Source organism: Pseudophryne corroboree, chromosome 1 (genome assembly GCF_028390025.1).
Source record: "Pseudophryne corroboree isolate aPseCor3 chromosome 1, aPseCor3.hap2, whole genome shotgun sequence".
Classification (NCBI taxonomy): domain Eukaryota; kingdom Metazoa; phylum Chordata; class Amphibia; order Anura; family Myobatrachidae; genus Pseudophryne; species Pseudophryne corroboree.
The window spans coordinates 818,101,917-818,115,602 of NC_086444.1; the positions used below are offsets into that span (position 1 = coordinate 818,101,917).

The 13,686-nt window shown below is 48.2% G+C and overlaps 1 protein-coding gene across 1 annotated transcript in view; it reads right to left on the reverse strand.

The window, feature by feature from the left end:
* DCTN6 (dynactin subunit 6) overlaps nucleotides 1–13,686 on the reverse strand; it is a 48,451-nt gene that overhangs the window by 11,296 nt on the left and 23,469 nt on the right. The window contains exon 5 of the mRNA XM_063919448.1: nucleotides 4,999–5,046. Within this exon, the coding sequence (XP_063775518.1) occupies nucleotides 4,999–5,046 (48 nt within the window). The remainder of the gene's footprint in view (nucleotides 1–4,998; nucleotides 5,047–13,686) is intronic.

The window sequence follows — 13,686 nt, forward strand, 5'->3', positions numbered from 1 at the left end:
TGAGGTTGGATATGCAGAACTCCCTTCAAAAAGATCTGAACCCCAGGGAGGGCAGCCAATTGTTTCTGAAAGAAAATGGATAGGGCTGAAATCCGGACCTTCACAGATCCCAACCTCAGACCCATATCCACTCCTGCTTGCTGGAAGAGGAGGAAACGTCCCAGTTGAAACTCCACCGTAGGAAACTTCTTGGACTCACACCAAGAGACATATTTCTTCCAAATACAATGGTAATGTTTAGACGTTACCCTCTTCCTAGCCTGTATGAGGGTAGGAATAACCTTCTTCGGAATGCCCTTCCGAGCAAGAATCAGGCGCTCAACTTCCATGCCGTCAAACGTAGCCGCAGTAAGTCTTGATAGGCGAACGGCCCCTGCTGCAGTAGGTCCTCCCAAAGAGGAAGAGGCCTCGGCTCCTTATGCAGTAGATCCAGAAGGTCCGCGTACCAAGCCCTTCTTGGCCAGTCTGGGGCAATGAGGATCACTTAAACCCTTGACCTCCTTATGAGCTTCAGGATTCTTGGGATGAATGGGAGTGGTGGAAACACGTACACTGACTGGAACACCCACGGAGACACCAGGGCGTCCACTGCCACTGCTGTGGGTCCCTCGACCTGGAACAATAACGCCGAAGCTTCTTGTTGAGACGAGAGGCCATCATGTCTATTTGGGGTAAACCCCAAAGGTCTGTTATTTCCTTGAACACCTCCGGATGGAGGCCCCACTCTCCTGGATGGAGATCGTGTCTGCTGAGGAAGTCTGCTTCCCAGTTGTCTACTCCCGGAATGAAGATGACAGCGCTAACGTGTGCTTTTCTGTCCAGAGGAGTATTCTTGTCACCTCTGACATTGCCGCTCTGCTCTTCGTTCTGCCTTGTCGGTTTATGTAAGCCACTGTTGTTACATTGTCCGACTGCACTTGAATGGCCCGATTTCTCAGAAGAGGGGCCGCCTGAAGAAGACCGTTGTATACGGCTCTTAGTTCCAGAATGTTGATGGGCAGACCGGCTTCCAGGCTTGACCACCGTCCTTGGAAGGTTACTACTTGAATGACTGCTCCCCAGCCCCTGAGGCTCACATCCGTTCTTAGAAGGACCCAGTCCTGAATCCCAAACCTGCGGCCTTCCAGTAGGTGAGGCAATTGGAGCCACCAAAGGAGTGAAATCCTCGCCTTTGGCGACAGACGAATTCTCTGGTGCATGTGGAGGCGAGATCCAGACCACTTGTCCAGGAGATCCAGTTGGAAGGTCGAAGTCAAAAATATTACATAGAGAGAACATACAAACCCCATACATTATGAGTCGCCATGCTTGCGAATACGCACAGCAATATATAGTAACACGCATTTACATAGACATGCCACAAAGATATATTCAACACACATTTCATACAGCACATAAATTTAAACATATCAAGCACCAGACATCATGTTTTAAAATTATATAATGGAATATAACGTCACGTATGTGTATTGTTGGAGCGGAGCAAGATGGACATGTCGTGCTTGGTCTCAAAATAACCAGATTAATGTGTGGATTCATTTGATGCCTGTGAATAAGTTGTAGCACATTGCCATGAGTAGATATGATTAAATGTAGGAATATGAAGTCACTTTTACTGGAACAAAAGAATATATTCAAAGGAGCATGTGTGGATAGGAAACCAAAGGCCAGCAACCTTGAACAAAAGCCCTCACACTGACCAATGACTCATGAATGAGAAAGTTCCCTTTCCTAGACCAATAACAGAGATCTGTACGCCTCCAAAAAACTCATGTATAGCTGATCCCACACAGAAGAGTTTCCTGTTTCTCTCCTGGGTCCAGAGCGAGATGGTGTGTTGGTGATACTCTGATGTTAGCTGGTGTTGAGGCAGAGCTAAAGATGGAAGAACTGGAGCGATTAGTGCATAAAGTACATTGAGAGAGATGGTAATTGTATGCTGGCCGTGTCTGTAATGAATTAGTTTGTAATAACTGCTTACTGTGTAAATTGTAACCATGTAAATATATATATATATATATATATATATTATATATATATATATATATATATATATATATATACTGTACATGTGATATATTGTATACATATCCTTTAAATAACAAATATATACATCAATGAGCTTTGGAACTCAGATAATGTGTGGGTGTATTGTTTTCTTTTTGGGATGTAGTGTTTTGTGACGTACAGCGCATATTCATAGCACATGGTAATAAGATGCGCCTGGCGTCCGCAGTATATATTAGAGCTGGAATTTTAAATATTTATTAGAAAGTAATTTGACTTGAACACTCCCGTACTGGAGAGCCTCGTAAGGGGCCACCATCTTTCCTAATAGGCAAATGCATTGATGAACCGACACCCGGGGTGGCTTCAGGACATCTTTGACCATGGCTTGTATCACCAACGCCTTTTCCTGCGGATGAAACACCCGCTGCACTTCCGTATCCAGGATCATTCCCAGAAATGACAATCTCTGGGTTGGTTCCAAATGTGACTTTGGAAGTTTCAAAACCCAACCATGACTCCTGAGGAGGCTTGTTGTAAGAACAATGGATTGCAGCAGCTTGTCCTTGGACGATGCTTTTATCAGTAGATCGTCCAGATATGGAATGATGTTCACACCCTGCTTGCGGAGGAGTATCATCATTTCCGCCATCACCTTGGTAAACAGCCTCGGTGCTGTGGAGAGGCCGAATGGCAGAGCCTGGAACTGAAAATGACAGTCCAGCAATGCGAAGCGGAGATAAGACTGATGCGGCAGCCAGATCGGAATGTGAAGGTACGCATCCTTGATATCCAGTGATACCAGGAATTCCACTTCTACCAGACCTGATATCACCACCCTGAGAGACTCCATCTTGACCTTAAACTCCTTCAGAAAAGGGTTCAGTGATTTTAGGTTTAGAATTGGCCTGACCGAACCATCCAGTTTCGGTACCACGAAAAGGTTGGAATAGTAACCTTTGTTCAGCATGTGAGGTGGTACCGGCACAATGACCTGTGCCTCTACCAGCTTGAAGTACTGTGCTGTCCTCCAACAGAGTTGGTAAGCCTGACTTGAAAAAGCGATGAGGAGGGAAACTTTGAAATTCCAGCCTGTATCCCTGAGACACAATGGGGGTAATTCTGAGTTGATCGCAGCAGGATCTTTGTTAGCAGTTGGGCAAAACCATGTGCACTGCAGGGGAGGCAGATATAACATATGCAGAGAGAGTTAGATTTGGGTGTGGTGTGTTCAATCTGCAATCTAAATTGCAGTGCAAAATAAAGCAGCCAGTATTTACCCTGCACAGAAACAAAATAACCCACCCAAATCTAACTCTCTCTGCACGTTATATCTGCCTCCCCTGCAGTGCACATGGTTTTACCCAACTGCTAACAAAAATCCTGCTGCGATCAACTCAGAATTACCCCCAATATCTACCACCCAGGGATCCAGGCCGGACGATACCCAGACATGACTGAAATGTCTGAGTCTCGCTCCCACTGGCCCCACCACCGTTGCGTGCAGTCCACCGTCATGCAGAGGACTTTGGGGTACCCGTAGCAGGCTTTTGTTCCTGGGAACCTGCAGCGGCAGGTTTCTTGGACTTAACCCGACCTCCCCTAAAGAAGGTATTGGATGTTCTGGCCTTTATAGGCTTGTTAGGCCGAGAGGACTGCGGTGCAGTTGAAGAGAACGATTTCTTCGGAGAAGGTGCTGCTGAGGGAAGAAACGGAGACTTACTGTAGCGGTGGATATCCACGCGTCTAGAGCTTCCCCAAAGAGAGCCTGACCTGTATAGGGTAGTGACTCCACACTTCCTCTGGATTCCGCGTCGGCCGACCACTGGCGCAGCCATAGTCCCCGACGAGCTGAAACAGACATGGAAGAAATTCCCGCAGCCATGGTTTTACTCGGTTCTCAATACGGCATCTTATTGGCTATCCAAAACACGTGACATCCGTGAGCCAATAAGATGCCGTTTTGAGAACCGAGTAAAACCGAATCCGCACATCACTACTAGCAACCCTGTCAGAAATCTGAGAAATCCATGTTTTGATAGAGGAAAACCACTCTGGTTCCCTTGCTGGTATCTGTGCTAAATCAGTGCTAACCTGATTACATGTAATCAGGATCATCCTGGGAGGATAAACCCTCTGCAGCATATGACACAGTGTCCCTGGACATAGCTAAAGGAGACCACCAAACACTCCACACACACACACACACACACACACACACACACACACACACACACACACACACACACACACACACACACGTGGGGGCAAACAGAGTTTCCCCCCAAGAAAGGCAAGAGAGACACAGAGATCGGAGCCAACCCACAAAACAGCGCTTTTAGTAAAAGGCAACCCCTTACCAGCGCAGACTGTGTCCCTTAATAGGAGACACAGTAATTTTACAGCCTCCCCTCCCTTTTACAACCCCCTGGTACCGTATACAGACAGATGGAGCTGCTGTGGAGGGACCTGTTCTTCCATCCAGCGCTGTGCAGGCAGGAAAATGGCGCTGGAACGCTGCTGGGTCTGCTCTGAGAAGCTCCGCCCCCTTAATAGCGCTGTCTTCCCGCTCTTCAAATTTTATACTGCCGAGAGACTTTGGCGCTACTGCACCCATGTACAGTGTAAACGGCTCCGACACGGGAATAATCCAATTCAGAGTCACCAAGGAATGGGTCAGTCCCAGATCTTACCCGGTTTCGAATAGTTTTAGAAATCTCGGGTCAGACCCGGGACTTGGGAAGAAAAGTGATATCAATTGTACCGTAAACACTACCCAGCTGTTATATTCTAACAGCAACAGAAAATATAGCTTACACTTATAAAGTTACTATGGGATGAAATACAGTCTAAAAGTAAAATTATCAACACTAATTTTGTTTTAAACATTGCTATTGAAGCTGTAATGTACTGAGGAAATGATCTTATTTTACCAGAGGTGTGGAAAAAATAAAAGGAGACGCACAGATATACAAGAAAGTAATAGCTTACCTTTGGATTCAATAACATTATTGTCCCCCATCTTCATTGCCTGGGAATCTAGGTAAGGCCATTAAGGTCTATGTCATATAAATCTTCCAAGATATTCAAAGATAACATTTCTAAAGAAGATAAAAACTTTGATGATTGGAGGTCTTCAGAAAAAAGTTCCAAGCATATAACTCAGCACCCCAATCAGCATGTTTTGGAAACTGAGCAGTGAATACTGAACCCCATGTAACAAACACCCATGTTAACCAATCTTAATGGCGGGAAGTCACAGATTGCCCATGACCAAAGAGATCAACCCTATGAAGCCAAGCAGTAGCACAATAAGTGAATATTGTATAGCCTATCTTATTTATCTTTACACATATATACGAAGAATTCAATTAGCCATGGGGCTTACCGCAGGGTTTTAGCTTCCAGGTTAAGTGCCAGGAGCTATTTCATTAGAGTCCACAACTAGCATCGTGAATTGCACTTAATGCGGATTTCTGCTCAGACCCTCCTGAGGTGCCAACAGAAATCCATGTTAACTAGTGCTTCTGGGGCTAGTTGTTGGCAGTAATTTCATAGCTCCGGCACTTAACTTTCAAGCTAAAAAGAGGATTTTAATTACCTACCGGTAAATCCTTTTCTCGTAGTCCATTAGGGATACTGGGGACACTTAGTACGATGGGGTATAGATGGGGTCCAAAGGAGCCGGTGCACTTTAAATTTCTTCAACAGGGTGTGCTGGCTCCTCCCCTCTATGCCCTCCCTCACAGCTCAGTCTAGGAAAACTGTGCACGAAGGAAATGGACATACTTAAGAGGAGGAAACATAACAAGACAACTAGTGGAGAGATTAATGAACCAGCACACAGCAGAACAAACATACTAGCAACAGCTAGTGAAACCAGAAAACAGCAATAGCTGTGTAACCAGAACAATAACTTGCAGGAAGGCGAAGCACAGAGGTAGGCGCCCAGTATCCCTTATGGACTAAGAGAATGGATACTGGGGACACTTAATGGGGACGTCCCATAGCTCCCAGAATGGGTGGGAACATGCTGAGACGCCTGGAGCACCGGATGTCCAAACTGGACATCCTCAGTAGCCAGGGTATCAAACCTGTAAAATTTGACAAATGTGTTTGTCCCTGACCAGGTAGCAGCCCGCCACAGTTGCAAGGCCAAGACACCACGGGCAGCCGCCCAGGAAGAGCCCACAGACCTGGTAAAGTGGGCCTTGACAGACCAAAGAATAGGCAAGGCCCGCAAAGCATAGGCCTGTTGAATAGTAAGCCTAATCCAACGGGCAACAGACTGCTTGAAGCAGGACAACCCTTTTTGTAAGCATTATACAGCACAAAGAGGGAATCCGATTTTCTGAAAGCAGCAGTCCTCTTGACGTAAATCCACAGGGCTCGCACCACATCCAAGGACTCAGGAATTGAGGAAGTGGTCGAAGCTGACGGAACCACAATAGGCTGCTTTAGCTGGAATGCAGAAACCACCTTAGGCAGGAACTGTTGTCGAGTCCTGAGTTCCGCTCTATTCTCATGAAAGACCAGGTAAGGACTCATACAGGACAAAGCACCAAGTTCTGAAACGCACCTAGCGGAAGTCAAGGCAAGGAGCATGACCGTCTTCCACGTAAGGTACTTGTCCTCTACTGACATCAGAGGTTCAAACCAAGAGGACCGTAGAAAGGCCAGAACCACGTGTAGATCCCAAGGTGCCGTGGGTGGCAAAAAAAAGGAGGCTGGATGTGAAGGACACCCTGCAGAAACATCTGTACCTCAGGCAAAGCAGCCAATTTCTTCTGAAAGAAAATGGACAAGGCCGAGATCTGAACCTTAATAAAGCCCAACCTTAGGTCCATATCCTGTATGAAACACAAAAAGCGCCCCAGGTTGAAATCCGCAGGTGGATATTTCGGCCCTCACAACAGGAGACGTATCTTTTCCAGATATGGTGGTAATGCTTCGATGTGACAGCTTTCCTGGCTTGATTCATGGTGGCAATAACCTTACCTGGAATTCCCTTCTCAGCTAGAAGGTTCAGCTCAACCGCCATGCCGTTAAACAAAGCCGCCGTAAGTCCGGGTAGACTAACGGTCCTTGCAGAAGAAGATCATCCCGAAGTGGCCAGAAGATCCGCGTACCAACCCCTTCGAGGCCAGTAAGGGGCAATGAGAATTGCCTGAACTTCCTCTCTTCTGATTATTTTTAGAACCCTGGGAAGCAACGAAATCGGAGGAAACAGGTACACCAGCCGGTAAACCTATGGTGTTGTCAGCGCGTCCATTGCCGCTGTCAGAGGGTCCCTCATCCTGGAACAATAGCACTGAAGCTTGCTGTTGAGCCGAGAGGCCATCAGATCGATATGCGGACAGCCCCACCGATCTGTTTTCAGTCAAAATACCTGCGGGTGGAGACCCCACTCTCCAGGGTTTAGGTCGTGACGACTTAGGAAGTCCGCCTCCCAGTTGTCTACTCCTGGAATGAATATGGCTGATACCGCCCTTGCATTCCTTTCGACCCAGAGGAGAATCTTGGATACCTCCCATTGCAGGCCCTGCTCTTCGTCCCTCCTTGCCGATTTGACGTAAGCCACTGCCGTGGCATTGCCTGATTGAACTTGAATGGCTTGACCTTGGAGCAGATGAGAAGCCTGCAGCAGAGCATTGAATATTGCTCTGAGTTCCAGTATGTTTATAGGAAGGCAGGCTTTGAGGCTTGACCACCTGCCCTGAAACTGTGCCCCATGGTTAACAGCTCCCCAGCCCCGAAGACTCGTGTCCGTGGTCAAGACAATCCAATCCTGGATCCCGATGCTCCGCCCCTCCAAGAGGTTGGAGGGTTGCAACCACCACAGGAGAGAAATCCTGGCCTGCGGTATGAGACATATGACCTTGTGCATCTGCAGATGCGAACCCGACCACTTCTTTAGGAGATCCAGTTGGAATGTCCTTGCATGGAATCTGCCAAATTGAATGGCCTTGAAGCAGGCCACCATATTTTCCAACAGACGGGTGCAAAGATGTACAGACCCCCTGTTTGGCTGCAGAACTGCCCGAACCAACTCCTGAAGTGCCTTCGCCTTGTCTCCAGGAAGGAAGACCCCCTGAGCCACTGTGTCTATGATCATTCTGAGGAACTGGAGACGCTGGGTTGGCTCCAGGTGGGATTTTTGAAAATTCAGAATCCAACCATGTGTGACAACAGGGATGTCGTGCGGCAGATGCTGTCCAGCAGTAGTTCCATTGATCTTGCTTTGATCAGCAGATCGTCTAGGTAGGGGACAATGTTCACGCCCTGAATCCTGAGTTGGAACATAATTTCCGCCATCACTTTGGAGAAGACCCTTGGGGCCGTGGATAGGCCGAAGGGTAGCGCCTGGAACTGGTAGTGTTCCTCCAACAGAGAAAACCTGAGGTAGGCCTGATGAGGCGGCCATATCGGAATATGGAGATAAGTCCTTTATGTCTACAGAGACCAAGAACCCCACCCCCCCCCCCCTCCTCCAGACCTGAGATCACTGCTCTCATAGACTCCATTTTGAACTGGAAAACCCGCAGATAATAAGAATTTACTTACCGATAATTCTATTTCTCATAGTCCGTAGTGGATGCTGGGGACTCCGTCAGGACCATGGGGAATAGCGGCTCCGCAGGAGACAGGGCACATCTAAAGAAAACTTTTAGGATCACATGGTGTGTACTGGCTCCTCCCCCTATGACCCTCCTCCAAGCCTCAGTTAGGTACTGTGCCCGGACGAGCGTACACAATAAGGAAGGATCTTGAATCCCGGGTAAGACTCATACCAGCCACACCAATCACACTGTACAACTTGTGATCTGAACCCAGTTAACAGTATGATAACAAACAAAGTAGCCTCTGAAAAGATGGCTCACAACAATAATAATAACCCGATTTTTGTAACAATAACTATGTACAAGTATTGCAGACAATCCGCACTTGGGATGGGCGCCCAGCATCCACTACGGACTATGAGAAATAGAATTATCGGTAAGTAAATTCTTATTTTCTCTAACGTCCTAGTGGATGCTGGGGACTCCGTCAGGACCATGGGGAATAGCGGCTCCGCAGGAGACAGGGCACATCTAAAGAAAACTTTTAGGATCACATGGTGTGTACTGGCTCCTCCCCCTATGACCCTCCTCCAAGCCTCAGTTAGGTACTGTGCCCGGACGAGCGTACACAATAAGGAAGGATCTTGAATCCCGGGTAAGACTCATACCAGCCACACCAATCACACTGTACAACTTGTGATCTGAACCCAGTTAACAGTATGATAACAAACAAAGTAGCCTCTGAAAAGATGGCTCACAACAATAATAATAACCCGATTTTTGTAACAATAACTATGTACAAGTATTGCAGACAATCCGCACTTGGGATGGGCGCCCAGCATCCACTACGGACTATGAGAAATAGAATTATCTATCTATGGGTTTAACGATTAGAGGTTCAAAATGGGCCTCACTGAACCATCCGGTTTTTGTATCACAAAAAGGCTAGAATAGTATCCCTTGCCTTGTTGCTGAAGTGGCACAGGAACAATAACCTGGTTCTGAGATAACTTTTGAATGGCCTCCCGTAGCGTGAGGCGCATGATTTCTGAAGACGGTAAACGCAACTTAAAAAACCTGTGAGGCTGAGAAGTTTCGAACTCCAGTTTGTAGCCCTGGGAGATCAGGTCTTTTACCCAGGCATACTGGCAGGAGCTGTTCCAAATGGAGCTGAACAATCTCAAACACGCTCCTAAGATCCCCATGGAGCGGAAGGACACCGTCATGCGGAGGGTTTTGAGGGTTTTGAGGAGCAAGAGCAGACGCTCTGGTCCTGAGACCAAGTGGTGGCAGGTTTATGTGACTTATCTCTGAAGCCTCGTGCCGCATTTGAAGCACCTCTTGCCTTACCCTTAAAGTGCGCTGTCCGAAAGGACTACAGTGAAGGCCCAGTGTAAGAATGTCTAGCTGTTGGAGCAGCAGAGGGGAGGTATGTGGACTTTCCAGCAGTAGCTTTCAAAATCCTGGTATCTAATTCACCTCCAAACAGCCAATCACCTGTGAAAGGCAAGGATTCCACACTCCTTTTAGACTCCGTGTCCGCCACCCACTGACGCAACCACAATGCTCTGCGTGCAGAAACCGCCATGGTAGAGGTACGGGCATTTATAATGAAAATTCCTTTGATGGTATCACAGTGGAAGCGGGCAGATTCTTGGATGTGCTGAATCAGCATCACCATATCAGCCAGGGACTTAACCCCAGGGAGGTCGTCCTGAAGGTTACCTGCCCAAGTATGTATGGCGTGAGTCAATTAACAACCTGCAATAACAGGCCTTTGGGAGGCCCCTGCTGCAACATAAATAGATTTTAAGGTTGTCCCTATTTTCCTTTCCGTGGGTTCCTTTAAGGCCGTAGCTCCTGGAACCGGCAGTACTGTCTTTTTTGACAGGTGTGATACTGATGCATCAACAGCAAGGGGAGTTTCCCAGACCTTTCGCCCCTCATGAACAAAAGGAAAGGCGGTCACCCATTTTTTTTGACACTTGGAATTTCTTGTCAGGAGTAGCCCATGGCTCCCTGAAAAGATGACCCAGTTCCATTTAGTCAGGAAATGTGATCTGCACCTTTTTCCTGTGCAGAGAAAACGAGATTTATGGTAATAACTTACCTTTGTTAAATCTATTTCTGCGAGGTACACTGGGCTCCACAAGGATTGGACAATGGGGGTGTAGAGTAGGATCTTGATCCAAGGCACCAACAGGCTCAAAGCTTTGACTGTTCCAGAATGCACAGCGCCGCCTCCTCTATAAACCCGCCTCCCTGCACAGGAGCTCAGTTTTTAGTTAACCAGCCCAATGCAGTAGCAGGAAAAGAGACAACAACGGTTAGTAGCCACATACACCACACTCTCACGACAAGAGAAGTGTCAGCGGCTAATGCCATACCAACCCAAAGAAGCTAAGTGCGTCAGGGTGGGCACCTTGTGGAGTCCAGTATACCTAGCAGAAAGAGATTTAACAAAGGAAAGTTCTTACCATAAATCTCATTTTCTGCTGCGGGGTACACTGGGCTCCACAAGGATTGGACAATGGGGATGTCCTAAAGCAGTTCCTTATAGGAGGGGACGCACTGTAGCGGGCACAAGAACCCGGAGTCCAAAGGAAGCATCCTGGGAAGCGGTAGTATCGAAGGCATAGAACCTTATGAACGTGTTCCCGGAGGACCACGTAGCCGCCTTGCACAATTGTTCAAGGGTCGCACCACGTTGGGCCGCCCAAGAAGGTCCAATAGACCGAGTAGAATGGGCCGTAATGTGAGCAGGAGCTGACAGACCAGCCTTCACATAAGCATGTGCAATCACCATTCTAATCCATCTGGCCAGGATCTGCTTGTGAGCAGGCCAGCCACGTTTGTGAAATCCAAACAAAACAAAGAGAGAATCAGATTTTCGAATAGAAGCAGTTCTCTTCACGTAGATACGGAGAGCCCGTACCACATCCAAAGACCGCTCTTTGGGAGACAAATCAGGAGAGACAAAGGCCGGAACCACAATCTCCTGATTAAGGTGGAACGAAGAAACCACCTTAGGTAAATATCCGGGACGAGTCCTAAGAACCGCCCGGTCACGGTGAAAAATCAGATATGGGGAACTACAAGACAAGGCACCCAGATCCGACACTCTTCTAGCAGAGGCAATAGCCAGCAAGAACACCACCTTAAGGGAAAGCCACTTAAGGTCAGCTGAACCCAGGGGTTCAAACGGAGGCTCCTGCAACGCCTCCAAAACCACGACAAGTCCCAAGGAGCCACAGGCGGGACATAGGGAGGTTGGATACGCAACACACTCTGAGTGAAAGTATGAACATCAGGTAAAGTCGCAATTTTTCTCTGAAACCACACCGACAAGGCCGAAATATGAACCTTGAGGGAGGCCAGACGCAGGCCTAAATCTAGGCCCTGCTGCAGAAAAGCCAAAAGTTTGGCTGTACTAAACTTGGAAGCGTCATAATTATTAGATGCGCACCAAACAAAGTAGGAATGCCAGACCCTATAGTAAATCCGAGCAGAAGCCGGTTTCCGGGCACACAACATAGTTTTAATGACCTCTTCAGAAAAACCCTTAGCCCTCAAGATGGAAGCTTCAAGAGCCACGCCGTCAAAGACAGCCGGGCTAGGTCCTGGTAGACACAGGGGCCCTGAACGAGGAGGTCTGGGCGTTGTGGAAGCAGAAGTGGACGCTCTGACAATAGGCCTTGCAGGTCTGAGAACCAGGGCCATCTGGGCCACGCCGGAGCTATGAGAAGCAGATTTCCTTTTTCTTGCTCGAACTTCCGAATTACCCTGGGCAGGAGTGACACCGGAGGGAACACGTACGGCAGCCGAAACCTCCACGGCACTGCCAGCGCATCCACGAATGCTGCTTGAGGATCCCTTGTCCTTGCTCTGAAGACCGGAACCTTGTGATTGTGTCGAGACGCCATCAAATCTACATCTGGAAGACCTAACTTTTCCACTAGGAGTTGAAACACTTCTGGATGGAGGCTCCACTCGCCGACATGCACGTCCTGACGACTGAGAAAGTCCACTTTCCAATTCAGGACTCCCGGAATGAATATTGCCGATATGGCTGGTAGATGGCGTTCCGCCCAACGCAGAATCCGTGAGACTTCCTTCATTGCCAAACGGCTTTGAGTGCCGCCTTGATGATTTATGTCCGACTGTATTTGAACAGGACGGTTTTAAATTAAATGCTGGGCCAGGTTCAACGCATTGAACACCACCCGCAATTCCAGAATGTTGATCGAGAGAAGAGATTCCTCCTTGGTCCACCGACCCTGAAAGGAGTGTTGCTCCAGCCCCGCGCCCCAACCTCTTAGACTGGCATCTGTCGTCAACAGGACCCAGTTGGATATCCAGAAGGGACGGCCCCTGCACAACTGTTGGTCCCGGAGCCACCAAAGTAGCGACAGACGGAACTCCGGAGTCAATGAGATCATGTGAGACCTGATCCGGTGAAGCAGGCCGTCCCACTTGGCTAGAATCAGCCTCTGGAGGGGGCGAGAATGGAATTGAGCATACTCCACCATGTCGAATGCTGAGACCATGAGGCCCAGCACCTGCACCGCCGAATGTATAGACACTTGCGGACAAGTAAGGAAGCAACGAATCCTGTCCTGAAGCTTCAGGACTTTCTCCTGAGACAAGAACAACCGCTGGTTGTGAGTGTCCAATAGCGCTCCCAGGTGCACCATGCTCTGAGCAGGGACCAAGGAGGATTTCTTCCAGTTGATGAGCCACCCGTGGGCTTGTAGAAACCGGACCGTCATATCCAGATGACACAGAAGTTCTGGGGAATTTGCCAGGATTAACAAGTCGTCCAGGTACGGCAGTATCCTGACCCCTTGACGGCGGAGTACCACCGTCATCACCGCCATTACTTTGGCGAAAACTCGATGGAGCCGTTGTTAAACCAAAAGGTAACGCCCGAAACTGGTAATGAAGGTTGCCAATAGCGAACCTCAGGTATTGCTGATGTGACGCTGCTATAGGAATATGCAGGTAAGCATCCTGTATATCCAGGGAGACCATGTAGTCCCCAGGTTCCAAGGCCAGAACTATAGAGCGAAGGGTTTCCATACGGAACTTGGAAACCTTCACAAACCTGTTCAATGCCTTG